Here is a 26,051-nt window from a genome sequence, read left to right on the forward strand (position 1 = left end):
GTTACTAAAACGACCTTCTTTCATCTACGTAATATCGCTAAAATTTGCTCCAAATTGTCCACTAACGACGCCGAGATCATTATCCATGCGTTTGTTACGTCTCGTCTCGATTACTGTAACGTATTATTTTCGGGTCTCCTCATGTCTAGCATTAAAAGATTACAGTTGTTACAAAATGTGGCTGCCAGACTTTTGACCAGAACAAGAAAGTTTGATCAGATTACGCTTATACTGCATATACCTTTATATACATATATACATACATATATACCTATACTGCATATACCTTTATATACATATATACATACATATATACCTGTACTGTATATACCTTTATATACATATATACATACATATATACCTATACTGTATATACCTTTATATACATATATACATACATATATACCTATACTGTATATACCTTTATATACATATATACATACATATATACCTATACTGGCTCACCTGCACTGGTTTCCTGTGCACTTAAGATGTGACTTTAAGGTTTTACTACTTACGTATAAAATACTACACGGTCTAGCTCCATCCTATCTTGCCGATTGTATTGTACCATATGTCCCGGCAAGAAATCTGCGTTCAAAGGACTCCGGCTTATTAGTGATTCCTAGAGCCCAAAAAAAGTCTGCGGGCTATAGAGCGTTTTCCGTTCGGGCTCCAGTACTCTGGAATGCCCTCCCGGTAACAGTTCGAGATGCCACCTCAGTAGAAGCATTTAAGTCTCATCTTAAAACTCATTTGTATACTCTAGCCTTTAAATAGATCCCCTTTTAGACCAGTTGATCTGCCGTTTCTTTTCTTTTCTTTTTCTCCTCTGCCCCCCACTCCCTTGTGGAGGGGTTGGGCGGGGGGGGGGGGGGACACAGGTCCGGTGGCCATGGATGAAGCACTGGCTGTCCAGAGTTGGGACCCAGAATGGACCGCTCGCCTGTGTATCGGTTGGGGACAGCTCTACGCTGCTGATCCGCATCCGCTTGGAATGGTTGCCTGCTGGCTCCACTTTGGATGGGACTCCCGCTACTATATTGGATCCACTTTGGACTGGACTCTCACCGTTATGTTGGATTCACTATGGATTGGACTTTCACAATATCATGTTAGACCCGCTCGTCATCCATTGCTTTTGGTCCCCTGGGGGGTGCCCACATATGCGATCCTCTTTAAGGTTTCTCATAGTCATCATTGCCACTGTCCCCGACGTCCCATTGGATGTGAGTTTTCCTTGCCCTTATGAGGGCTTTACCGAGGGTGTCGTGGTTTGTGCAGCCCTTTGAGACACTTGTAATTTAGGGCTATATAAATAAACATTGATTGATTGATTCTGCCTACAAGAACTTAAAAAGCATCCAAACACCTCCATTAAGGTTTTATGTACATGCAGTAGGTATATATGTCATTTAGTAACAGGTACTTTTTTAAAAAGATGGAATATTTACATATTTTAGCTTATTAGCGCATTACTTTCAAAAAAGCATCACTACATTTGCTTTTTTTTTCAACATCACTGAATATTACACACTGCAGACTTCATGAGAGCCAACCTACTTTCTAAAACACAACTTACTGTAAAAGGTCTGCTGTCACTATGACGCAGACTGATAGACTCTTGTTATATTCTCGTTTGGATGGAGAAAGACTCATAATCGTCGCACGATATGGGGGGTGAAGCCAAGAGTCTTTTCGGGCCTAAATTGGCTGTCAAAGGGTACCAACTTGTCAGAGTACGTCCTCATCCTCTACTATCCAGGTGAGAGGCACGATTCATGATCTGGAATAATCTTTCACCAGCACCGAGGCGAGGAAGGAGCTCACCAGCCGGTGATGTCAACATAGACACACAAGCTATAAATAGTTTGTTTGCGTTATCACTTATAATAAAAATATCACTAATACTTGATTGGTATCCAAACCACGAAATGCAAATGTAGTATTATTGGCACTTTTTTTACTTACATTTATGAGTTAGAATGATATATATATATATATATATATATATATATATATATATATATATATATATATATATATATATATATAGATATATAGATATATATCATCATGTCTTTTATAATGATTGTGAACAATAAAAAAACATTTCTCAAAAAACTGCAGTTCCCCTCTAAATTCCAGTGATTATATTCAAGACTTGATGAGAGGACAAAGGTCTTGTAAGACAAAGTGAAGAGTCCAGTTGTGATGGATTGAATGCCCTGAGAATAAAATGTTGTGCTTACTTGGACTGTGATGAAGCTGTGAGGACTCAGGTGGTTTGTCTTCATGCTCTTCAGTCTTCACAGAGACAACAGTCAGTGGAAACTTGCTGACATCAGCCTCCTCCTGCCCTACAGGACACTCTCCCTCCTGACTCATCCACACTTCCTCCTCTTCCTCTTTCATGTGGGGGGGCTGTGGATCCTCCTCTTCCTCTTTAATGTGGGGGGGTTGTGGATCCTCCTCTTCCTCTTTAATGTGAGGGGGCTGCTGGACGTCTGTTGGGTAAATAAGTAAATAAGATAAAGAGAGAATAGAAATAGTTTTGAACTCACACTGTTAACACAATGACATTATTTGTGTTCTTTCCTGTGTTGTGTTAAAAGTGTGTAGCAAAACAACCAATAAAAACACAGGAAATACCTCCTTTTTTCCTAAAATTAATTCAAAAGTGGTACAGTGAGTACAAAAACAGACTTGGAAGTTTGTCCTTAAATAAAATAGTGAACATACAAGACAAGTTGTCGTTTAGTAGTACGTAAACAAACAAAAGCTCCTAATTTAGTCTGCTCACATATGAAGCAACATATTGTGTCATTTATATTCTATTATTTTGTCAAAATTACAAAAGACAAGTGATAGAAAATTGATTATGAATCTACTTGTTCATTTACTGTTAATATCTGCTTATTTTCTGTTTCGACATGTTCCATCTACACTTCTATTAAAATCTAATAATCACTTATTCTTCTGTAGTTTGGATACTTTACATTAGTTTTGGATGATACCACAAATATGGGTATCAATCTGATACAAGGTAGTTACATGATCATACATTGGTCATATTCAAGTGTTCATGTGTCCAGAGACATATTTCCTGAGTTTATAAACATAATATACATTTTTTTTTTAAATGAAAGAAGATTTGATGCCTAAAAATATTGATGTACTCATAGAAGTAGTACTTTTTAGAGGTGGTATAGTACCCAATATGATTAATTAGTATCGTGGTACTATACTAATACCAGTATACCGTACAACCCTAGTTCTTACATAACAGGATCACCCCGCTGGTGGGTAGAAATACCTGGACACCTGTGAAATATGAATGTATCATTGCGATAAGTATTTTAATCGTACTATTTGCCATCTCCAGTATCAAGAGTATTCCACAGCGTACTCGAACATTAATTGTTACCTTTAGACTTCACATCAGGGTATATCTGAACTCCAATATGCGCTCTTGAAAAAGTTTGATAATCATCCTCTTCAGTGGAATGTCGATAAGAGTTCGAAAAAATGTCCTGTAACACCTGTAACAAAATAATGGGGAGACTTCACTCAGGTTAACCATACCTAAAGAGACAGAAAATACTGCATTACACAAGACTACCCGAATGTACTCGAATGATTGAAAAAAATAAATGTTTTTAAGCTAAATTATTGGTAAACACAGTTTATGTATATTAATTTACGTAAAAAAGCGAGTAATGAATAAAGTTTTCATCTATTAATATATTCTGTAGCCATACTCTCATCCGCTCTCTTTTCCTGAAAGCTGATCTGTCCGGTTTTGGAGTTGATGTCGGCAGGCCAGGGAAACTAGGACCCATATTCTTCACTTGATCATCTTCGGTAGAAGCGGTGTGAGCCAAGACATCCAGGGGGTTTAGCTCGCTCGTCTGCGGGAACAAATTGCCGCCATTGCTTGCCGTGCTATCGAGGTCCTTTGTCCCTGAATAGCTCACACACTTCGGCACGTTCAATGGGGGTCTGGCAGCAGATTTATTTGACTTTATAGTTGGAAATGCATCTGCTTTGAGTGTCGCAGGATATCCAAACATTCTTGCCATCTCTGTCGTAGCATAGCTGTCGTCGGTAAAGTGTGCGGAACAAACCACTGACCATTTCGTCGGCTTTCCCCACACCCTCGTATTTTGAACAAATTTCGTCCAATTTCTTGCCACTTTCGCATCTTTGGGCCAGTGGTGCAACTTGAATCCCTCCTTGTTCATGTTGTTACACCCTCCGACAACACACTGACGAGGCATGATGTCTCCAAGGTACGGAAAACTGTCGAAAAAACAAAAAATAGCAGAGCTGATTTGACTCTGTGTTTGTAATGTGTTTGAGAAAATTGCGGATTGACTCCCTCTATTATTGACTCCGAGAGCCAATAATAGAAAGGCATTTAATTCGGCAAAATTCACCCGTCTAGAGTTTGGAAATCGGTTAAAAAAATATATGGTCTTTTTTCTGCAACATCAAGGTATATATTGACGCTTACATAGGTCTAGTGATAATGTTCCCCTTTAAGACTCTAACACAAGCACTCATTTAACTTCACTTTGACTACGGAGTTCATGTTTGGTACCGTGACGCCTTAAAAGCCCCGAAAAACAAACTCCAGACAGCCCAAAACCAAATGATTGGGCTTCTACTCAACCGTCCATCTCGGGCTCACCTTTCCGCCAACCATTTCCTTAACATGGGGAGGCTCTTGGTGGCCGACAGAGTACATCTTCTTGCAGTTGGTCTGGTGTACAAGATACACCATACCACTAAAATACCCATTTACCGGTCTAGATACTTCAAAATATATTCACCATTATAACACCAGAGGTAGTTGTACACATCACATTCAACCCAGATTTCACTCAAAAAAAGGTTCTAATTTGTTTGCCTGCTATACCACCAACATGAAAAAAGAAACATATTACTGCTTGCGCTACTCGTAACTGGGAATAAACATAGCCTTTTATCTATTTGAAATTATATTTTCATTTATTTTCCTGCAGTATATTTGTATTTTAAAGGCTACTTTCTACATAGTACTGTGTGAATTCGTCCTCATACTTTGCTATGGTTCTTTGGCACATTTTCACACAATCACAACACTTTACACTCACACTTAATGTGGACCCCGACTTAAACAAGTTGAAAAACGTATTCGGGTGTTACCTTTTAGTGGTCGGTTGTACGGAATATGTACTGTACTGTGCAATATACTAATAAAAGTATCAATAAATCACTTGATTTCTACTTAGAGATGTTTTGATAACTTCTGTGTCTTCTGTTAGCAGCTAACAAGCTAAGCTAACTAGCGAGCTAAGCTAACTAACAAGCAAAGATAGCACGAGAAGCTTCTAGCGCATCGAGACGACTTTATCCTTAAATAAAGAATCAAATATGTATTTTATACGACGTTAATATTTCAAACTGGAGAACAAAAATAGGACTGACTTTGTGAAGACTCTTCTTCGGCATTGTAATGCCGGTGTGGTTTTCCCGTGGATGCGTCGAAGCAGAACACAGCATAGGTAAGATAAAGGGTATTTAATAACAAAAGTCTATGAACAAAAATACTGGTGTAAAGAGAAAAAGTAAACAAAAGACGCTAGCGTGAAAGCTAGGATAAAACAAGGAAAACTAGAACTTGGTACGAGGACACAAAAGAGTAAACAAAACATTTAGCATGAAAGCTAGACAATAAAGTGGCTTGGCGTGAGAGCTAGCGAGAAAATACATACGAATGATGAGAGTCGTCACTGATGCGCGTGGGCAAATTAGGATCCGAGAATGAGTGAACAGAAAAGGTGAGCTTAAATAGGAGGGTGATAATAATTAGCAGGTGTGCGGGGCGAGACTAACAGGTGGACTGATGTGTAACCATAGTGATGGATAAAAACAGGAAATAAACGGGTCAGACAGAGAATGAAAAAACAAACACGTGAAGATCTGAGCAGCAGATCGCAACAGACTTATTAACGTCTTTCTCCTTCGATGTGCTCTTTCTGATGTCTTCCGTTTACCCCGGAAGCTGGGAATGACGTCACGGCCAAGTGGAACTGGTTAACAAACTCTTATGGTAACATAAGTATTGTTAAAATCCTATTACATGACATTATATAAACATGTATATTAAATATAATTTGAATAGTTGGCAAGTAGACAAAATGCATTTGCCATACCTAATTGTATTATATCAATTATAACTCAACCCCACACTTTATAACATGCATTCACACTTTGTTGTGTGAAAATATTTTACACAAACTTACATTCAATTATAGTAATGATTATAATATAAGATATATAACAATGTGTTTTCTGGATCTAAATAATGTATGGAAAATAAATAGTTAAACAATTGTTCTTTTCAGGGAGTTAGCATCTTTTTCACCTGAAAACAAATCTACTTAAGTGTGCAAATAAAGTCTTACGTGTTACTTGTATTACATTTGAATAGAACCTTATTGAGCATATTAACAAGATTATGTTAGAAAATGTGCCGAGTATGAAAATGTCATTTTAAATTTGCGTACAGGATGTTGAATGACAATGATCTCGACCCACTATAAATAAACACATCAGGAAGATTGGAGCATGTGGAAGGAAGTTATGACTGTTATCATTTTCCACCACAAGGGGGCGATGTTGAAGTCGATATCAATGATTAGTCTTTGTGGTGTATTAATGTGCATGCTGACTCAGCGTTGTTTGTCCTGACTGACTTGCAGTAGTTGAGTTGTGTCTACTTAGCATGCTCACCAAGTGCTGTACATTGAGTGTTGATGATACCTCTCTAGAGTGTATGCTACTGCTACTCCCAAGTCATATATAAAAGTTACTAAACGTGTGTGCTACCTCGTTATTTGAATACATAACAGTCTTGATCAGACCCCGACCTAAAGGCCTCATTTCAGTTTGCAAGGAGATCCCATCATCTAAAGAGAAGTAAAGACAATTTGATGGTTGATGGCGAGGGGCAGTTTTGGCCGCCAGGCTCCGCCCACCACCAATGGGTACCAACAGGTACTGACCCATTCTGCACGACAGGGTGTCATCATCATCATTTGTACCAACTCTGAGTACAATCTCAGTTTGTGGAGCTGTGTTATAAATGTGTAAAGTTGTGTGGCGAGCCATCAGGTCAAAGTTTGGTCAAAGTCCCGAGGAGGAGTTTGTTCAAGTACCACCCCTTTTTGCCTTCAACATGGCTGACGGAAACCAAAATGGCCGACTTCCTTTTGGCTTTCAAATATGGCTTCTTGAGACTTTTACGTTCCTCCTGTCATGATAGACGCCGCTGGTGATGTTAGTGGCGATACGTGAATCTGGGGCGAGGGGCACAATCATTCACATTTTCAAGAGTTAATATTTGATGTTTGGCTTCGGGGCTCCTAAACTAAATCATTTTTTGCTTGCAAGATTAGGAGAGTTTTGGTGCCAAGTAAGGCCCTGAAAAATGTGATCCAAGAGGATAATTTTTATTCAAGGCCGAATAAAGATTGAAGTCAAATTATGATTGCTAATGTAAAAAAAAAAGTAAACTTTCAGAGTGCTGCCTTGGAGCACTTTTGTGTCCCCACCAATCTCAAAATCAAACCTATTCCCTTGGGTTAGAGTGTCTGCCCTCAGACTGGAGAGTCGTGAGTTCAAATCCTGGCCGAGTCATACCAAAGACTATAAAAACAGGACCCATCGCCTCCTTGCTTGGCACTCAGCATCAAGGGTTGGGGGTTAAATCACCAAATGATTCCCGAGTGCGGCCTCCACTGCCCTCACCTCCCAGAGGGTGAACTTGGGGATGAGGATCATTTCACCACACCTAGTGCGTGACTACCGTTGGGAACTTAACTTTAACTTACATAGGGACTGTGAATGATTCCAAAAAGTGCAGTTCCCCTTGAAATTAGAAAATAGAATAACAAGATATCATGTGAAGTGAAGGGAATTATATTTATATAGCGCTTTTCTCTACTGACTCAAAGCGCTTTACATAGTGAAACCCAATATCTAAGTTACATTTAAAACAATGTGGGTGGCACTGGGAGCAGGTGGGTAAAGTGTCTTGCCCAAGGACACAATGGCAGTGACTAGGATGGCAGAAGCTGGGATCGAACCTGGAACCCTCAAGTTGCTGGCACGGTCACTCTACCAACTGAGCTATACCGCCCCAAGTAACAAGAACAGAATATATTAATAATAAAGTTCCTCATAGCAAATGTGATGAATGGGAAAAGCTGGACGAAGTGGCTGGGGAGAGGGAAGTCTGGGCTTCTCTGCTTAGGCTGCTGTCCCCGCGACCCCACGGAAGACGAGTGATGAATGGAGGAAATGACTGCTGTCTGATAATCACATTAATAACACAATAACAATCATGTGTCTGAGTACACATACTGATCAAATTATTTTAACACATCATTTTCATGTTAATGATAAAATATAAAGTTAGTAAAGATGTGAGAGTAAGAAGTGAACAATCATGTTCTGTGTAACACAACTTGATGTTTCTAATAATCTCCAAAGTTGAGTGAGATGAGTGGAGTTGATGCTGACATGGAGGATGAATAAAGTGTAGTTAGTAGATGTGCCGAGGCTTAGAAGCGTGTGTGGAGTAAAGGAGGACTTTGCTGCGAAGAACATATTCTCCACATGCGTCACTTAGGGGCGGGGCCAACGAGTCATAGTGATGGGCAAGTCGTGAACAAACCATTCAAAATGTATGTTTTCATGGTGCCCACACAAAACATGGCAACAAATGATATTTTAAATATATAAACCGTATTTTACTTTAAATCATGTATGTTTGAAAATAATTAAAGGCCTACTGAAAGCCACTACTAGCGACCACGCAGTCTGATAGTTTACATATCAAAGATGAAATATTAACATTGCAACACATGCCAATATGGACGGTTTAGTTTACTAAATCACAATTTTAAATTTTCCGCGGAGTTTCTTGTTGTAAAAGTCGCGGAATGATGACGTGAATGATGACGCGTGTTTGTGATGCCTTGGGTTGTAGCGGACATATTAGCCCAGCACCACACACGGCTAAAAGCTGTCTCTTTTCATCGCATAATTACACAGTATTTTGGACATCTGTGTTGCTGAATCTTTTGCAATTATACAAGTAATAATGGAGACTATAAATAAGAATGCTGTTGGTGGAAAGCGGTGGATTGCAGCTGCCTTTAGCACCGAAACACAGCCGGTGTTTCTTTGTTTGTTGTGAAGCTTTAACACAGAGCGGTCAAGCGAACATGTTTCTCTATGTCAACCATCAAGTTTTTGGATGGGAAAATTGTGATATTAAGTCAGCTCTTACCGGATACTTCAGTGGATTATGGGACCTCCTCCTGTAGCTGTCAAAAAGGCAGCTGGGATCTTGGCTCCTCGGCTTCTCTCAGAGACACTGGCGTTCACCACAGCCATCCAACTTTCAGGTATGACTTTAGAATCTCACTAAAATACTATTAACACTTTAGGCAGATAAGGGATTTTCCAGAATTATCCTAGTAAATGTGTCTAATTACATCTGAAACGCTACCACTGCCGTCGCCCGGAGCTGTCACTTTTTTTTTGTTTTTTTGGTGCTTCACTCTAACATTCCTTATCCACGAATCTTTCATCCTCGCTCAAATAATGGGAACATTGTCGCTTTCTTGGTCTGAATAGCTCTTGCTGCTGGAGGCTATGATTATAAACAATGTTCAGATGTGAGGAGCCCTACAACCCGTGACATCACGCGCACATCGTCTGCTACTTCTGGTAAAGGCAATGCTTTTTTATTAGTGACCAAAAGTTGCGAACTTTATCGTCGATGTTCTATTCTAAATCCTTTCAGCAAAAATATGGCAATATCGCGAAATGATCAAGTATGACACATAGGATGGAACTGCTATCCCTGTTTAAATAAGAAAATGTCATTTTAGTAGGCCTTTAACTAGTACTGTTTTTAATGCACTTATTGTGTTGTCTGTCTAATTGTAATAAATGCAGACGAGGCGTGTTCAACGTTGACTCACACAGCGTGCTCATAACCACATTCTAGCTGTCCGCATGGCGACATACGACACCACTTCACGGGGCTACCGCGCATGCTCGTCACCAAGCATGCTGGGTAGTGTAGTTCTTATACTCCCTAGCTCAAAGCATCACAACTATTACTCTTTGGCCCCGCCCCTACGGACGCATGCGTGGAGGACATGCGGGTTGCAGCAAAGTCCTCCTTTACTCCACACACGCTTCTAAGCCTCGGCACATCTACTAACTACACTTTATTCATCCTCCGTGTCAGCATCAACTCCACTCGTCTCACTCAACTTTGGACATTATTAGGCCCGCTTAGTTTGTTTGTTGTTTTAGCGCGCTAGTTAGCTTAGCATGCTAGTTAGCTTAGCTTGTTAGCTGCTAACAAAGAGACGCGGATTTGATCAACACATTGCTTAGTTAAGATCAAGTGTGAGTGTAAAGTGTTGTGATTGTGTGAAAATGTGCGAAAGAACGATAGCAAAGTATGAGGAGGAACTTTGTTGTGTGAAAATGTGTGAAAGAACGATAGCAGAGTACAAAGAGGAACTTTCTCGGACAAAAGAAGAGAACGAGAGACTACGTCAACTATTGGAGGCTGTTTTCAAGAAACCTCAAGTTGTGTTACACAGAACAGGTTTGTTTACTTCTTACTCTCACATCTTTCCTAACTTTATATTTCATCATGAACATGACGTGTTTGCAGCAGTCATTTCCATTAGATTAGGGGTGTCCAAACTTTTCCGCAGAGGGCCGAACACGGAAAAATGTTAACATGCGGGGACCATTTTGATATTTTTCATTTTCAAACCATAACAAAATATATGGATTTTTTTTTAATCCTTAGGGCTCCTGGGGAGCATAGATGGCTTCAGTCAGTAAAATGTTAAAAATAAGTAAAATTATTATTCTTTTTTATTTAATGCTTACAGTAAATCTCTATATCAACTTGAGGTTGATATAAAGTAAAACAAATAAGGTTTTATGCCTTTTCTGTCAAAGACAACTTAGTTTTTTATAGTAAAACTGAACTATGCAGTATTTCGATAGATAGATAGTACTTTATTGATTCCTTCAGGAGAGTTCCTTTATTTAGCAATTAAACCTCTCAAAGATCAATAATGCAGGACATCATTGATTTGAATTATATTATATTTTTGAGTAATCACAGTGAAAAGTTAAATAAAATCCTACTAAATATAATTGAGATTCGAACCCCATTAATAAAATGATGCATTTTTATTATAATTTTTTTTTACTTTAAACACTTAAATTTCCAGATCAACTTCCGATATATCTATTGATTTTAAGTTTGAACTATTATTTTGTTTATTTTATGCTCTTTTGTCAAAACTTTGATGTTTTTATATGGCAACCACAAAACATATGCAATATTTTTTCCACATAAAACATTTTAAAAGGATAATTTTTAAGTAATAATTCATTATAACATAGATTTTTTTTGTCCTTTTTTTTGAGCAATGGAAAAAAAAGAAAATAAAGACAAAAGGGGAAAAAAAACTGCCTGCATGGCAGCTTTGTGTCAACATTGCCACTTTTTCTCATTAGATTTCACCTCATTCCACTTTTTTTAAATGTGTTTTTGAATTTTTGCAATTCTATCAATTTGGCAATTTTTGCAGAATGTGTGGCGGGTCGGTAAACGATTAGCTGCGGGCCGCAAATGGCCCCCGGGCCGCACTTTGGACACCCCTGCATTAGATAATGTCCAAATAGAGGTGGTTTGGCACACTTATAATTAAAAAAACAACAATAATATTGTTTTTCATCAGATATGTAGTAGTATTGTATATGTGGATGGAGGCCCTGCTTTGGAAATAATGTGTCCCCCTTTCAGAGATCACATTTAGTTCCACTTCAAACATTCACATGATGGACAATAAGATGAGATGGTATAACGTGAACAGTTGTGGAACCTTTTTACTCGGGGGAAAGAACGGGATCTCGTTGGAAGCGCGATGTATGAGCAGACCCCGTTTGGGTATAACAAAATGGTGTCTGCCAATGTAGTTTACAACGTCACTACATCAGTAGTTGTCAAACTTTTTTCACCAAGTACCACCTCAGAAAATACTTGAATTTCCAAGTACCACCATCATGAACAGCATTAAAATACAGTAGCATAGTAGGCCTTAATTATTCATAAAAAACAAGGAAGACACATTATTTAACAAGTATATTTAATCATTTTAAATACTGTTGCATTACACACAGTTTGAACAGTAACACAGTGTTTGCATGTAGGAATTGATTGGTTGATTGATTGATGCTTTTATTAGTAGATTGCACAGTTCAGAACATATTCCGTACAATTGATCACTAAATGGTAACACCCCAATAAGTTTTTCAACTTGTTTAAGTCGGGGTCCACGTTAATCAATTCATGGTAAAAAATGAATTGATTAGAAAATAAAAGACTGTACTTAAATATTACATAGTGCACACCAGATATTCAGGTGCGCACCATAGTTTCTAGGATGCAGCTTCCTCAGTTGACCTCTGACCTGGTCCACAGAGATGACTAATGTCTGGTGGAGGAGGAGGAGGAGGAGTAGGGGGTTGCAACCATGGCTGGGGGGGAGAAGAAGAGGGGGTGGCTGTGATGAGGGTTGGGGAGGACACCCCCCACTTCAACCGGTTCTGGTTGAACCGGTTGAAGAAGTTCTTAATCTCATTGGCCCTCTCTATTGTCCCCTCTACTGCTCTGGTCTTTGTCTTGTGGCCTGTGATGGTTTTCACACCTTCCCAGACCTCCCTCACGTTGTTCTGCTCCAGCTTCTTCCTGTAGCTGTCCTTAGCCTTCTTTACGTGTCCTTTCACCTCCCGCTGTGCTGCTCTCATTGCCTCCCTGTCTCCACTCCTGAAGGCAGCTTTCTTCTTGTTGAGGACAGCTTGAACCTCCTGTGTTACCCAGGGTTTGTCATTAGGGTAGCACTGAACAGTCTTAGCAGGACAGGTCACGTCTAGGCAGAAGTTGAGGTAATCCGTAGGACAGTGAGTCTGACCATCAATGTCCTCACCATGTGGAAACTGTGTTCCATTTGTCTGTCACAGAATGACATCACACTAAGACGTTCAGTGACAGTTTTCCAATGTTTATCAGTGATGTTTCTTCAGTTATTTAGAATTGTTGTTCAGTATCAATCAATCAATCAATGTTTATCTAGCCCTAAATCACAATTGTCTCAAAGGGCTAAAAATGCAGTAAAAACCGTTTAAACAAAGTGTTTGCTCGTGACATTTTCTGAAATTTTTAGGTATATTCTTGCTATCGTTTTCAGAATGTATAATATTGTGTTTCAGAGAAATGCTTTGACATTTTTGCCGATGACATCTATTAAACAAGACAAGGAGCAAAGTAATCAAACACAGACAGGATTCAATTTAGCTCATGAGGAGAAACGTCTGGGCTGCAACTTCGTACAGTTTCCCACCACGCTCTGACGAGGGAGTTCCACACGTCCTCGTCTATTTGGGCCTTTTCTGATTACATAGCTGCAGATGTTTCTAAAGGGAGGGGGGTCGTAAACTGCTGTCGCACTCGATCATAAACAGATAAAAGAAAAGGTGCCTGGTGCTGCGTCAGGTCTGCTCCCTCTCCGCTTTGTAGATCTCGGGTCAAGAAAAGGTCAATAGACAGCCACAGCCACATGCATCCCATCGCAGACAGTGGAGTTTTACAAGCCTTTTGTTTGATAAGATAAAAGACAGCTTTGGTCTCGTCGCAGGGGACCTGAATTCAATGGAACACAAAGTTGTTTTATAACTTATATACAATTATTCTGACAATTTTGTTATTATTGTTAATACTATCTGGAGTCAATTATTGGTTGCAGTAAAGTAGAAAAATGGGTAGTTTTTAGCTCTAAATGGGTATTTCAACAAGTAAACAGTACAGTAGGTACTAGGTTTATATATGTGTAATGCCCATAAGGGTATTCCAGTACAATATGCCGAGATGAGATGTGTAAATATCAAAATATTACTTGAAATCAATTTTGGCACAGCAGAGTGGTTGTTTTGGTATATTTTAGCTTTGTAAAGGGTATTTCTACAAGTATACAGTAGGTACTTGATTTATATATATGTCATGCCCATAAGAGTATTTAGTAAAATATGCAGTGATGAGATGTGTCAGTATCAAAATATTACTTAAAATACATTTTTGGCAGCAGTAAAGTGGCCATTTGGGTAGATATTTGCTCTAAAAATGGTATTTCAACAAGTAAACAGTACAGTAGGTACTTGATTTTGATATATGTAATGGTCATAAGGGTATTTTAGTAAACTAAGCAGAGATGAGATTTGTCAGTATCAAAATATTACTTGAAATCAAATTTTGGCAGCAGCAGAGTGGTTGTTTTGGTATATTTTAGCTTTGTAAAGGGTATTTCTACAAGTATACAGTACAGTAGGTCCTTAATTTATATATGTGTAATGCCCATAAGAGTATTTTAGGAAAATATGCAGAGATGAGATGTATCAATATCAAACTATTACTTAAAATGCATTTTTGGCAGCAACAAAGTGGTCATTTGGGTAGATATTTGCTCTAAAAATGGTATTTCAACAAGTAAACATTACAGTAGGTACTTGATTTTGATATATGTAATGCTCATAAGGGTATTTTAGTAAACTAAGCAGAGATGAGATTTGTCAGTATCAAAATATTACTTGAAATCAAATTTTGGCAGCAGCAGAGTGGTTGTTTTGGTATATTTTAGCTTTGTAAAGGGTATTTCTACAAGTATACAGTACAGTAGGTACTTGATTCATATATACACATGTAATGTCCATAAGAGTATTCTAGTAAAATATGCAGAGATGAGATGTGTCAATATCAAAATATTACTTAAAATACATTTTTGGCAGCAACAAAGTGGCCATTTGGGCAGATATTTGCTCTAAAAAGGGTATTTCAACAAGTAAACAGTACAGTAGGTATGTGATATTGATATATGTAATGCTCATAAGGGTATTCTAGTAAAATGCGTGTGTGTAAATATGCAATGTGTAAATATCAAAATATTACGTCAAATCACCTTTTGATTCAAGATTGTTTATTGTCATATGCACAGTTAAACACACAGTTTGCCGTACAATGAAAATCTTACTTTGCTAGTCCACCCTTCAACAAGTCACACTGTACTTAGCTAAAAATAAAAATAAAAATGTATGTACAAGGCACAGTAAGTAACATAACATTATTGCACATTCTGATTGACAGTCAACAGTATAAATATGGAGGTGACCTTGGGTCACAGCAGCAGTTAAAGTGTCTTTAGTGATCAACGGTGAAAAGTGTCTACAGTGATGGTTCACAGTTCGGGGGTGGTCAAGGTAGCTGTCTTTTGTTCAAAAAGACAAAAGTAAAAACGGGGAGTTGGAGGGAGCTAGCATTCACAAGTTAGCATTCACAAGCCTGATGGCCTGTGGGAAGAAACTGTTAGTCAGTCTGGTAGTCCTGGATTTCAGGCTCCTGTATGGTCTGCCTGATGGTAGGAGGCTGAAGAGACTGTGTACTGTCCTTGATGATGATGTGTGCTCTCCTGGTGGCCCTGGTAGACTACATGTCCTGTAGTGAGGGGAAGGCTGCTCCTGATATGTACTGAGCAGTTTTAATCACTCACTGGAGTGCCTTCCTGTCCTTAGCAGTGCAGTTTCCATACCAGACCGTGATTGAGCTGGTAAGGACACTCTCAACCGTACTTATATAGAAGTTGCTGAGAATTTTGGTTGGCATGCCAACTTTTCTCAGCTTTCTTAGGAAGTACAGTCGCTGCTGGGCTTTCTTTATTATTTGTTGGGTGTTGTGATCCCAGGTGAGGTCCTCGCTGATGTGGGTCCCGAGGAATTTAAAGAGGGTGTACAATAGGGGGCTCAGCACGCAGCCTTGGGGGGTCCCAATGCTTAGAACCTTTGTGCCCGATATCTGGTTGCCGATTCTGATTGACTGGGGCCGGTTTGTGAGAAAGTTCAGGACCCAGTCACAGAGAGTTGGTGTCAGACAAACAGTGAGGAGTTTAGCAGTGAGTTTTTGTGGGATGACCGTGTTAAAAGCAGAGCTGTAGTCGATGAATAATAGCCTGGCATAGGTGTCCTTGCCCTCTACGTGGGTGAGGGTGGTGTGGATGACGGGGTTGACTGCATCCTCAGTGGACCGGTTCTGCCGGTAGGCAAACTGTAGAGCAGGGGTCACCAACTCGGTGACCGCGGGCACCGGTCACCTGTAAGGACCAGATGAGTCGCCCGCTGGCCTGTTCTAAAAATAGCTCAAATAGCAGCACTTACCAGTGAGCCACCTCTATTTTTTAAATTTTATTTATTTACTAGCAAGCTGGTCTCGCTTTGCTTGACCTTTTTAATTCTAAGAGAGACAAAACTCAAATAGAATTGAAAAAATCCAAGAAAATATTTTAAAGACTTGGTCTTCACTTGTTTAAATACATTCCTTTTTTTTTTTGCTTCTTATAACTTTCAGAAAGACAATTTTAGAGAAAATATACAACTTTAAAATTGATTTTAGGATTTTTAAACACATTCACCTTTTTACCTTTTAAATTCCTTCCTCTTCTTTCCTGACAATTTAAATAAATGTTCAAGTATTTTTTTTAAATTGTAAATAATTTTTATTGTCTGTATTGTATTGTGTTGTAAATATTCATGTTCGAAATAAACTAAAGAAAGAAAGAAAGAAAATAGGAATAATAAATACATTTTAATTTAATTCTTCATTTTAGCCTCTGTTTTTTCGACGAAGAATATTTGTGAAATATTTCTTCAAACTTATTATGATTAAAGTTCAAAAAAAATATTCTGGCAAATCTAGAAAATCTGTACTATCAAATTTAAATCTTATTTCAAATTCTTTTGAATTTCTTTTAAAATGTTTGTTCTGGATAATCTAGAAGAAATAACGATTTGTCTTTGTTAGAAATATAGCTTGGTCCAATTTGGTATATATTCTAACAAAATGCAGATTGAATTTTAACCTATTCAAAACATGTCATCAAAACTCTAAAATTAATATTAATCAGGAAAAATTACTAATGATGTTACATAAATAAGTTTTTCACTTTTTTCCAAAAGATTCAAATTAGCTAGTTTTTCTCTTCATTTTTTAATTTTAAAGAGTCGAAATTGAAGATAAAATATGTTTCAAAATGTATTTTTCATTTTTTTCGGGTTTTCTCCTCTTTTAAACCGTTCAATTAAGTGTTTTTCATCATTTATTCTCTACAAAAAAACCTTCCGTAAAAGGAAAAAAAAGTTACGACGGAATGACTGACAGAAATACCCATTTATATATATATATATATATATATATATATATATATATATATATATATATATATATATATATATACATACATACATACATAGATTTATCTATTAAAGGTAAATTGAGCAAATTGTCTATTTGTGGCAATTTGTTTAAGTGTGTATCAAACTGGTAGCCCTTCGCATTAATCAGTACCCAAGAAGTAGCTCTTGGTTTCAAAAAGGTTGGTGACCCCTGCTGTAGAGGGTCCAGTGTGTCTGGGATGGTCTTCTTGATGTGTGACATGACTATCCTCTCGAAGCACTTCATCACTATTGGGGTGAGTGCAACAGACAGGTCACAGTGTTTTTCTTTGGCAGGGGCACGATGGTGGTGGTCTTGAAGCAGGTGGGCACAACAGCTTGTGTTAGTGACAAGTTGTATATGTCAGCAAGTACGTCAGCCAGCTCTGATGAACACACCCTGAGGGCCTGGCCAGAGGTGTTATCTGGGCCGACTGTCTTCCGTGGGTTTGTTTTCTTCAGAACTGTACGTACCTCTGCTGTTGTCACAGTGAGCGGTGGGTCCTGCGTGGGCTCCGTGGTCAGAACCCCTCTCTGTTAGTTGGTGTTGAGGACCTCGAAGCGGGCGTAGAACTCATTCAGCTCATCTGGCAGTGATTGTTGGCTGTTTGTGACCCCCCTGCTCCCCTGCTTGTAGTCTGTGATGTGTTGCAGGCCTTGCCACATGCGCCGGGAATCTGTGGTGGAGTAGAATCCCTCCAGCTTTTGTCTGCATTGTCCCTTGGCCTTGCTGATGGATTTACACAGGTCATATCTGGCCTTCTTGTAGTCCTCAGCGTTGCCTGAGAGAAATGCAGTGGAGCGGGCATGTAGCTTGGACCGAACATTAATCCAGGGTTTTTTAGTTTGGGTATATCTGGTATTGTTTTGTGGGAACAATGTTTTCCACACACGTACTGATGTAGCCAGTTACACTGGAAGCATGTGCCTCTATGTTCACAGTACCATCCTCCCTCTGAGCAGCAGTTTTAAACATGTCCCAGTCTGTACTCCCAAGGCAGTCCTGAAGCACTAGTTCAGTGTCCTCATTCCAAACTTGAACAGTTTTACTCACTGGGGGGGCTTGCTTGAGGCGCTGTCTGTACGCTGGATGTAGAAAAGCTGAAATGTGATCAGATAGTCCAAAGTGTGGTCTGGCTACGGCGTGGCGAAGTTGGTAGAGTGGCTGTGCCTGTAATCTGAGGGTTACTGGTTCAATCCCCACCATCTATCATCCTAGTCACGTCCGTTGTGTCCTTGGGCAAGACACTTCACCCTTGCTCCTGATGGGTCCTGGTGAGCGCATTGCATGGCAACTCCCACCATCAGTGTGTGAATGTGTGTGTGATTGGGCGTATGTGGAAATACTGTCAAAGCGCTTTGGGCTCCTTAAAAAGGGGTAGAAAAGCGCTATACAAGTACAACCCATTTACCAATTTACCATTTGTAGACTCCACTCCCATTGCAGTATACTTGGTCCAGAGAGTTTTTTTCCCCTTGTATGAAAGTTCTCATATTAATGGTATTTAGGGAGGACACTCTTTAGGTTGCGGTGGTTAAAATCCCCAGCTATCGTGAACACAGCATCAGGGTGTGCGGTCTCTTGTTTACTGATGACGTCATGCAGCAGCTTTAGCGCTGTAGTGGAGTCCGCCCGTGGCGGGATGTAAACAGACAGTATAAACACTGCACTGAACTCCCTTGGCAGCTAAAAAGGTCTGCATTTCACCATCAACAACTCAATGTTGTCCGAGCAGTGTCTTTCAACCACCTGGACGTCCGAGCACCAGCTGTTACTCACGTAAACACAGACCCTTCACGGTAAACTGAGTGCATTGTTAGCTGGATAGCAGAGTCTGGGATGCTGTCCGAAAGCCAGGTTTCCGTGTAAATAAGAGCACAGCATTCTCTCAGTTCACGTTGGGATGTAGTCCTGGTTCTCAGCTCATCCAGCTTGTTGTCGAGTGAGCGCACGTTAGCTAGCAGCAGGCTAGGTAGTGGTGGTTGTGTAGCTTTAGTCTCTAGCCTAGCATGTAGCCCCGCTGTCTTGTTGTGGTTGTTTTGTGGTTAGCTGGCTCTCGTCGTAGCAGAAAGTTGAAGTCCGTCAGACTAGAAGTGAGCTCATGGTGAGCTTTTCCGATGTCCAGAAGTGCATCTCTGTTATATCTCACAGTTACGTGCAAAAACTTTGCATTTAGGATGCAAATTACAAACCCGTTTCCATATGAGTTGGGGAATTGTGTTAGATGTAAATATAAACGGAATACAATGATCTGCAAATCATTTTCAAGCCATATTCAGTTGAATATGCTACAAAGACAACATATTTGATGTTCAAACTGATGAACTTTTTTTTTTTTGCAAATAATCATTACCTTTAGAATTTGATGCCAGCAACACGTGACAAAGAAGTTGGGAAAGGTGGAAATAAATACTGATTAAGTTGAGGAATGCTCATCAAACACTTATTTGGAACATCCCACAGGTGTGCAGGCTAATTGGGAACAGGTGGGTGCCATGATTGGGTATAAAAGCAGCTTCCATGAAATGTTAGGTAATTCACAAACAAGGATGGGGCGAGGGTCACCAATTTGTAAGGAAATTGTTGAACAGTTTCAGAACAACATTTCTCAACGAGCTATTGAAAGGAATTTAGGGATTTTACCATCTACGGTCCGTAAAATCGTCAAAAGGTTCAGAGAATCTGGAGAAATCACTGCACGTAAGCCATTATATTATGGACCTTTGATCCCTCAGGTGGTACTGCATCAAAAACTGACGTCAGTGTGTAAAGGATATCACCACACGGGCTCAGGAACACTTCATAAAACCACTGTCAGTAACTACAGTTGGTTGCTACATCTGTAAGTGCAAGTTAAAGTTAAGTTAAAAAGTTAAAGTACCAATGATTGTCAGACACACACTAGATGTGGTGAAATTTGTCCTCTGCATTTGACCCATCCCCTTGATCACCCCCTGGGAAGTGAGGGGAGCAGTGGGCAGCAGCGATGCTGCGCCCGGGAATCATTTATGGTGATTTAACCCCCAATTCCGACCCTTGATGCTGAGCGCCAAGCAGGGAGGCAATGGGCCCCATTTTTTTTTATAGTCTTTGGTACGACTCGGCCGGGGTTTGAACTCACAACCTAACGATCTCAGGGCAGACACTCTAACCACTAGGCCACTGACTCTACTTTGCAAAGCAAAACCCATTTATCAATAACACCAAGGAATGCCGCCGGCGTCGCTGGGCCCGAGCTCATCTAAGATGGACTGATGCAAAGTGGAAAAGTGTTCTGTGGTCTGACGAGTCCACATTTCAAATTATATTTGGAAACAGAGGACGCAGTGTCCTCCATAACAAAGAGGAAAATAACCATCCGAATTGTTATTGGCGCAAAGTTGAAAATCCAGCATCTGTGTTGGTATGGGGGTGTATTAGTGTCCAAGGCATGGGTAACTTACACATGTGTGATGGTATGGGGGTGTATTAGTGCCCAAGGCATGGGTAACTTACACATCTGTGATGGTATGGGGGTGTATTAGTGCCCAAGACATGGGTAACTTACACATGTGTGATGGTATGGGGGTGTATTAGTGCCCAAGGCATGGGTAACTTACACATCTGTGAAGGCACCATTAATGCTGAATGGTCCGTACAGGTTTTGGAGCAACATATGTTGTCATCCAAGAAACATTACCATTGACGCCCCTGCTTATATCAGCAAAACAATGCCAAGCCACGTGTTACAACAGCGTGGCTTCGTAGTAAAAGAGTGTGGGTACTTCCCTTGCCCGCCTGCAGTCCAGACCTGTCTCCCATGGAAAATGTGTGGCGCATTATGAAGTGTAAAATACGACAGCAGAGACCCCGGACTGTTGAATGACTGAAGCTCTACATAAAACAAGAATGGGAAAGAATTCCACTTTCAAAACTTCAACAATGAGTTTCCTCAGTTCCCAAACGTTTATTGAGTGTTGTTAAAAGAAAAAGTGATGTAACACAGTGGTGAACATGCCCTTTCCCAACTACTTTGGCACGTGTTGCAGCCATGAAATTCTAAGTTAATTATTATTCGCAAAAAAAAAAAGTTTATGAGTTTGAACATCAAATATGTTGTCTTTGTAGCATATTCAACTGAATATGGGTTGAAAAGGATTTGCAAATCATTGTATTCTGTTTATATTTACATCTAACACAATTTCCCAACTCATATGGAAACGGGGTTTGTATATTAAATAAAAAACGTATATTTTGTCGGGAGGACGACGCAAAGACGTCAGCCACGGGGGGCGCCATCTTGGAACAAAGTCATTGTTAAAATAATATGCCTTATCTTTTTTGAGTTCAGTGATTATTGACTAGATTATTACTTTGGGAAGTTGAGAGAAGAAGAGTTGTGGTCTTGTGAGAATTGTCTGGTTTGTCCATCCTAGGCCACCGTAGGTCACGTGTGGTGCATCACCAGACCTGCTAATGTTAGCCAAGTTAGCTGCTCATGCGTGTTGGAGTGGAGACGTTTGGGCCCCCAGACCCGCTTTATTTTAGCAGAAATGAGGCAGCGCTTTTTTACGCTTTGGGACCAAATGAACAAAAGAAGACCTTTTGTATGCAGTTTGAGAGCCGCAGCCGGAGAAAATAAACACACAGTGTATCCATGACTGCAAAGTTCATTGACCGTTTGTGTGATTGATTGACTAATGTTTTAATACCTCTGGACATTGACTTGAAATATTTCTGTCAATCACACAAACATGCTTGTGGGGGAGTTTTCTGTGTCTACGTACCTTCCACACATGCGTACACCCACCGGAGTGACATTTGTCCAAGTTGCACCATCCCCACATTTTTCAACCTATTCAAACCATTCCAACATCAACACATTCCACTCATCCTGGACATTCAAACTCACACTTTCCCAAGTTCCAAACCAAATTCCGGTTTTCCTTGAAATTCAAACTCTTCAACATTTAAACCATTCCAACATTCAAACTATTCTTACATTCACACTACATTCTGTCAGCATTTCAGTTCAATTCCAACATTGGAGCATTCACATGCAATTCCTTGAACAATTGCCTCATCTACTTATTATTATTATTGTTATTATTATAATTAATTATTATTATTATTAAACCATATATACCATCACGAAAAGCACATTTAATAAAAAAAACTTCATTATGGTCTTACCTTTACTTATAAATGATGTCTATGCACAGCTCCTTCTGATCAAAAGCATCGATAACTTGTTTATAGAAGTCTTCCTTATCTTTCTTCAGTTTTAAAAATCTCTCTGTCTCGATGGAGATCTCCCTTTATTACCTCCTGCTTCGATTTAAAGTCCAGTTTAGAAAACTGTTTTATTTTAGATATGTAATCCTCCATGTTAAAAGTGCAAGCGAGAGGAAAAAATAAACACACGCTGCTCACTCTTGCTACTTGTTGTCACTTCTTCTTCAGCCGAGTAGTCACAAGAAGGATCACTAGCGCCCTCTACCACCAGGAGGCGGGAGTCATTTAATGACTCATATTTGACACACGCAGCTACGGTATATTAATAAAACATAGCTGCTTACTGTTCTTTTTAGCATATTCAATAGCTTGGACCTTAAATCCTACTGAATAGCTCTTAATCTTCTTCCCTTTATGCGATTTCAAATGATTGAAATCAGCCTCCTCCATTTTGAAAATGATGACAGGTGAAGTGTCACTCGTGACGTGACTAGTGTGACCCAGCGGGAATTCTAGACATGCGCTAATAAAAATAATATTTTGCAAAACGAGTTTGACCCGACGTTAATCCTGAGCCGGCGGTAATGCTAAGCATGCGCTAATTAGTTTGCGAAACGAGTTAGACCCAGCAGTAATTCTAGGCAGGTGCATACTATATACCCGGCGGCAATTCAAGGAAATACGGTCTGTCTGATACTGATTTTGATTGAATGTGTGGACTGCATGAATGATGCCTTCTCAGTTCTCACTCTAACGCAATTTGAGTGTCTGGAAACGCACTAAATTAATATAATCCATTATTACTATTATTAATAAAGTAAACACGTTATCTTTTGAAGGTGTAGTCAGTAATCTGATTACTTCTTCCCAGTTTAACTGTGGTGACACTATCTAAATGAAAGCAACACAGATGTCATCTTTCTTGGCCAACATGTTGACTGTGCTCATGCTTCTTTTATAACAGACATGTCTCTAAAGATGAATAGGAAAATGAGAGTAATTATTGTTCACCAGCAGGGGGAGCTCATCACTAGTACTACTGTGTGGAGGCTGGCATGTGGTACATTATTTCCTGTGTGTGTATGACTTATTCAGAGGGAGAACAGCACACTTTCATGTATGGCGTCTACCATTAAGGATTGCAGGAATGACTTTTAGGATGTTTTTATATGAATAAGGTGGATTGGACGTTGGCCTGGGAAGACATTCCCCTGAAAGTCTTCTTCATGTGTCAGCTGGAAGTACCCTGACTGCTGTGAGGGGGAAACTGATGAGATTGTGAGATCATATGTTGGTGCAGGACAATGTCTCATGTGACTGAGCAAAGCTGGACTTTTATCAAGAATGTTTGTTTCCTCCTGTCCCGCAGACATCGATGAAGCACATCGTCCTCGTGAGCAGGAGGAGGAACCACAGTCCCCCCACATACACGAGGAAGAAGAGGTACCACATTCCCAACACATCAAAGAGGGAGGAGAGGAGCCACAGCCCCCCCACATTAAAGAGGAAGACGAGACGCCACAGACCCATAATGTTAAACTGACCCTTCACATTAAAGGGCAAGCGGAGGACCCACTGATCTTACACATCAAAAATGAAGAGGATGATCCACTGACCCCTCACTTTAAGGAGCAAGAGAACCCACTGAACCCTCACATTAAAGAGGAAGAAGAGGACCAGAGCCGCCGCACATTAAAGAGGAAGAGGAGGAAAAGGGCATCAGTCGGCCTAAATGGTTGGAGGAGTTCCCAGTGACTGGTGTCCCTGTGAAGAGTGAAGATGATGAGGTGAAAGGTGAAAGTGAGGAGAGGGGAGGGGGGGAGCCTCCAAGCAGCAGCTCAACACAACACATGACAACAGAAGCTGATGGAGACCACTGTGGAGGATCACAAGCAGACAAGCTCTTAGCTCCACTATCAGATAGTGAGGACACAACGTCACACTCTCCTGACACTGATGATGAAGACTCTAAAGATGATAAGACATGTCACACTGACAACACTCACTTCACATCTTCTCACTGTCACAAAACCTTTAAATACCATAGTCTTCTGAAAACCCACATGAGAACACACACTGGAGAAAAACCCTTTTCTTGTTCACTCTGTGGTAAAGGTTTTGGACTTAGTCACGATTTGAAAAGACACATGAGAACACACACTGGAGAAAAACCTTTTTCCTGTTCAATCTGCGGTAAAGGTTTTACAGAAAGTCAACATTTGAAAAGACACATGCGAACACACACTGGAGAAAAACCTTTTTCCTGTTCAACCTGTGGTAAAGGTTTTACACAAAGTACAGATGTGAAAGTACACATGAGAACACACACTGGTGAAAAACCTTTTTCCTGTTCAACCTGTGGTAAAGGATTTACACAAAGTACAGATGTGAAAGTACACATGAGAACACACACTGGTGAAAAACCGTTTCCTTGTTCAATCTGTGGTAAAGGTTTTACACAAAGTCAGAGTTTGAAAAAACACGCTAGAACACACACTGGTGAAAAATCACATTCCTGCTGAATCTGCAACAGAAGCTTTTGTTGACAATCAAGCCTTGTAGCACACATGAGAAGACACCCATGAGAGAAAGTGTTGAGTTGCAGTGTGTGTGGTGAAAGATTGTCTTCTAAGTACCAGTGTAAGAAACACAAGTGTGCTGGTGAGAACAGCAGCAGCAAATGAAACTGCAGGATTTGAAATAAACTGTCCAGACTTTCATTTTGACTTTCTAACAACATCAGCACATATAACATGTGTGACATTCAGAGGTGGGTAGAGTAGCCAGAAATTGTACTCAAGTAAGAGTGCTGTTACTTTAAAGATTTATTACTCAAGTAAAAGTAAGGAGTAGTCACCCAAATATTTACTTGAGTAAAAGTAAAAAAGTATGTTGTGAAAAAACTACTCAAGTACTGAGTAACTGATGAGTAACCTGTTTGTTTAATGATTACGGCAAAATATAATGCACAAAAACATAAAAATAGCAATGAGCAAATTCAGAGCCAGGAATATCTCTTAAGCAACTAAAACAATAATATGTATTAAATAATAGTACATTAAAATAAAATTTAAAAAATGGCCCATTGAGCCACAATAACTTAACAGCACCATAGGCTCAGTAGGCATTCATTGATTTGATTGATTGATTGATTGATTGATTTATTGATTGATTGAAACTTGTATTAGTAGATTGCAGTACAGTACATATTCCGTACAATTGACCACTAAATGGTAACACCACAATAAGTTTTTCAACGTTTATCAATTACTTAGTAAATGACCAAGTCGAGGTGATCTACCTCATATATACATATACATACACACACATAACATTTATACACACACATAACATTCATACACACACATAACATTCATACACACACATATTATATATATATATAAGTAATATGTATATATGTATA

The 26,051-nt window shown here is 39.6% G+C and overlaps 1 protein-coding gene and 1 pseudogene across 3 annotated transcripts in view; one reads left to right on the forward strand and one right to left on the reverse strand.

The window, feature by feature from the left end:
* LOC133542083 (zinc finger protein 37-like) overlaps positions 1-6,046 on the reverse strand; it is a 115,445-nt pseudogene extending 109,399 nt beyond the window's left edge.
* LOC133542088 (gastrula zinc finger protein XlCGF57.1-like) overlaps positions 1-25,596 on the forward strand; it is a 339,706-nt gene extending 314,110 nt beyond the window's left edge. For 2 of the 3 annotated variants that reach the window (XR_009804048.1, XM_061885926.1), the window contains one exon: positions 23,997-25,596. Coding sequence is in view for 2 of the 3 variants with exons in the window: in XM_061885926.1 (XP_061741910.1) it covers positions 23,997-24,382 (386 nt within the window). In the remaining variant the exon portion in view is untranslated. Of the gene's footprint in view, positions 1-10,198; positions 10,685-23,996 lie in introns of those variants that run through there. The other variant, XM_061885925.1, reaches the window with a different exon arrangement.
* The last annotated feature ends 455 nt before the right edge of the window (positions 25,597-26,051 follow it).

The sequence above is a fragment of the Nerophis ophidion genome, linkage group LG24 (assembly GCF_033978795.1).
Source record: "Nerophis ophidion isolate RoL-2023_Sa linkage group LG24, RoL_Noph_v1.0, whole genome shotgun sequence".
In the NCBI taxonomy this organism is placed as follows: Eukaryota; Metazoa; Chordata; class Actinopteri; order Syngnathiformes; family Syngnathidae; genus Nerophis; species Nerophis ophidion.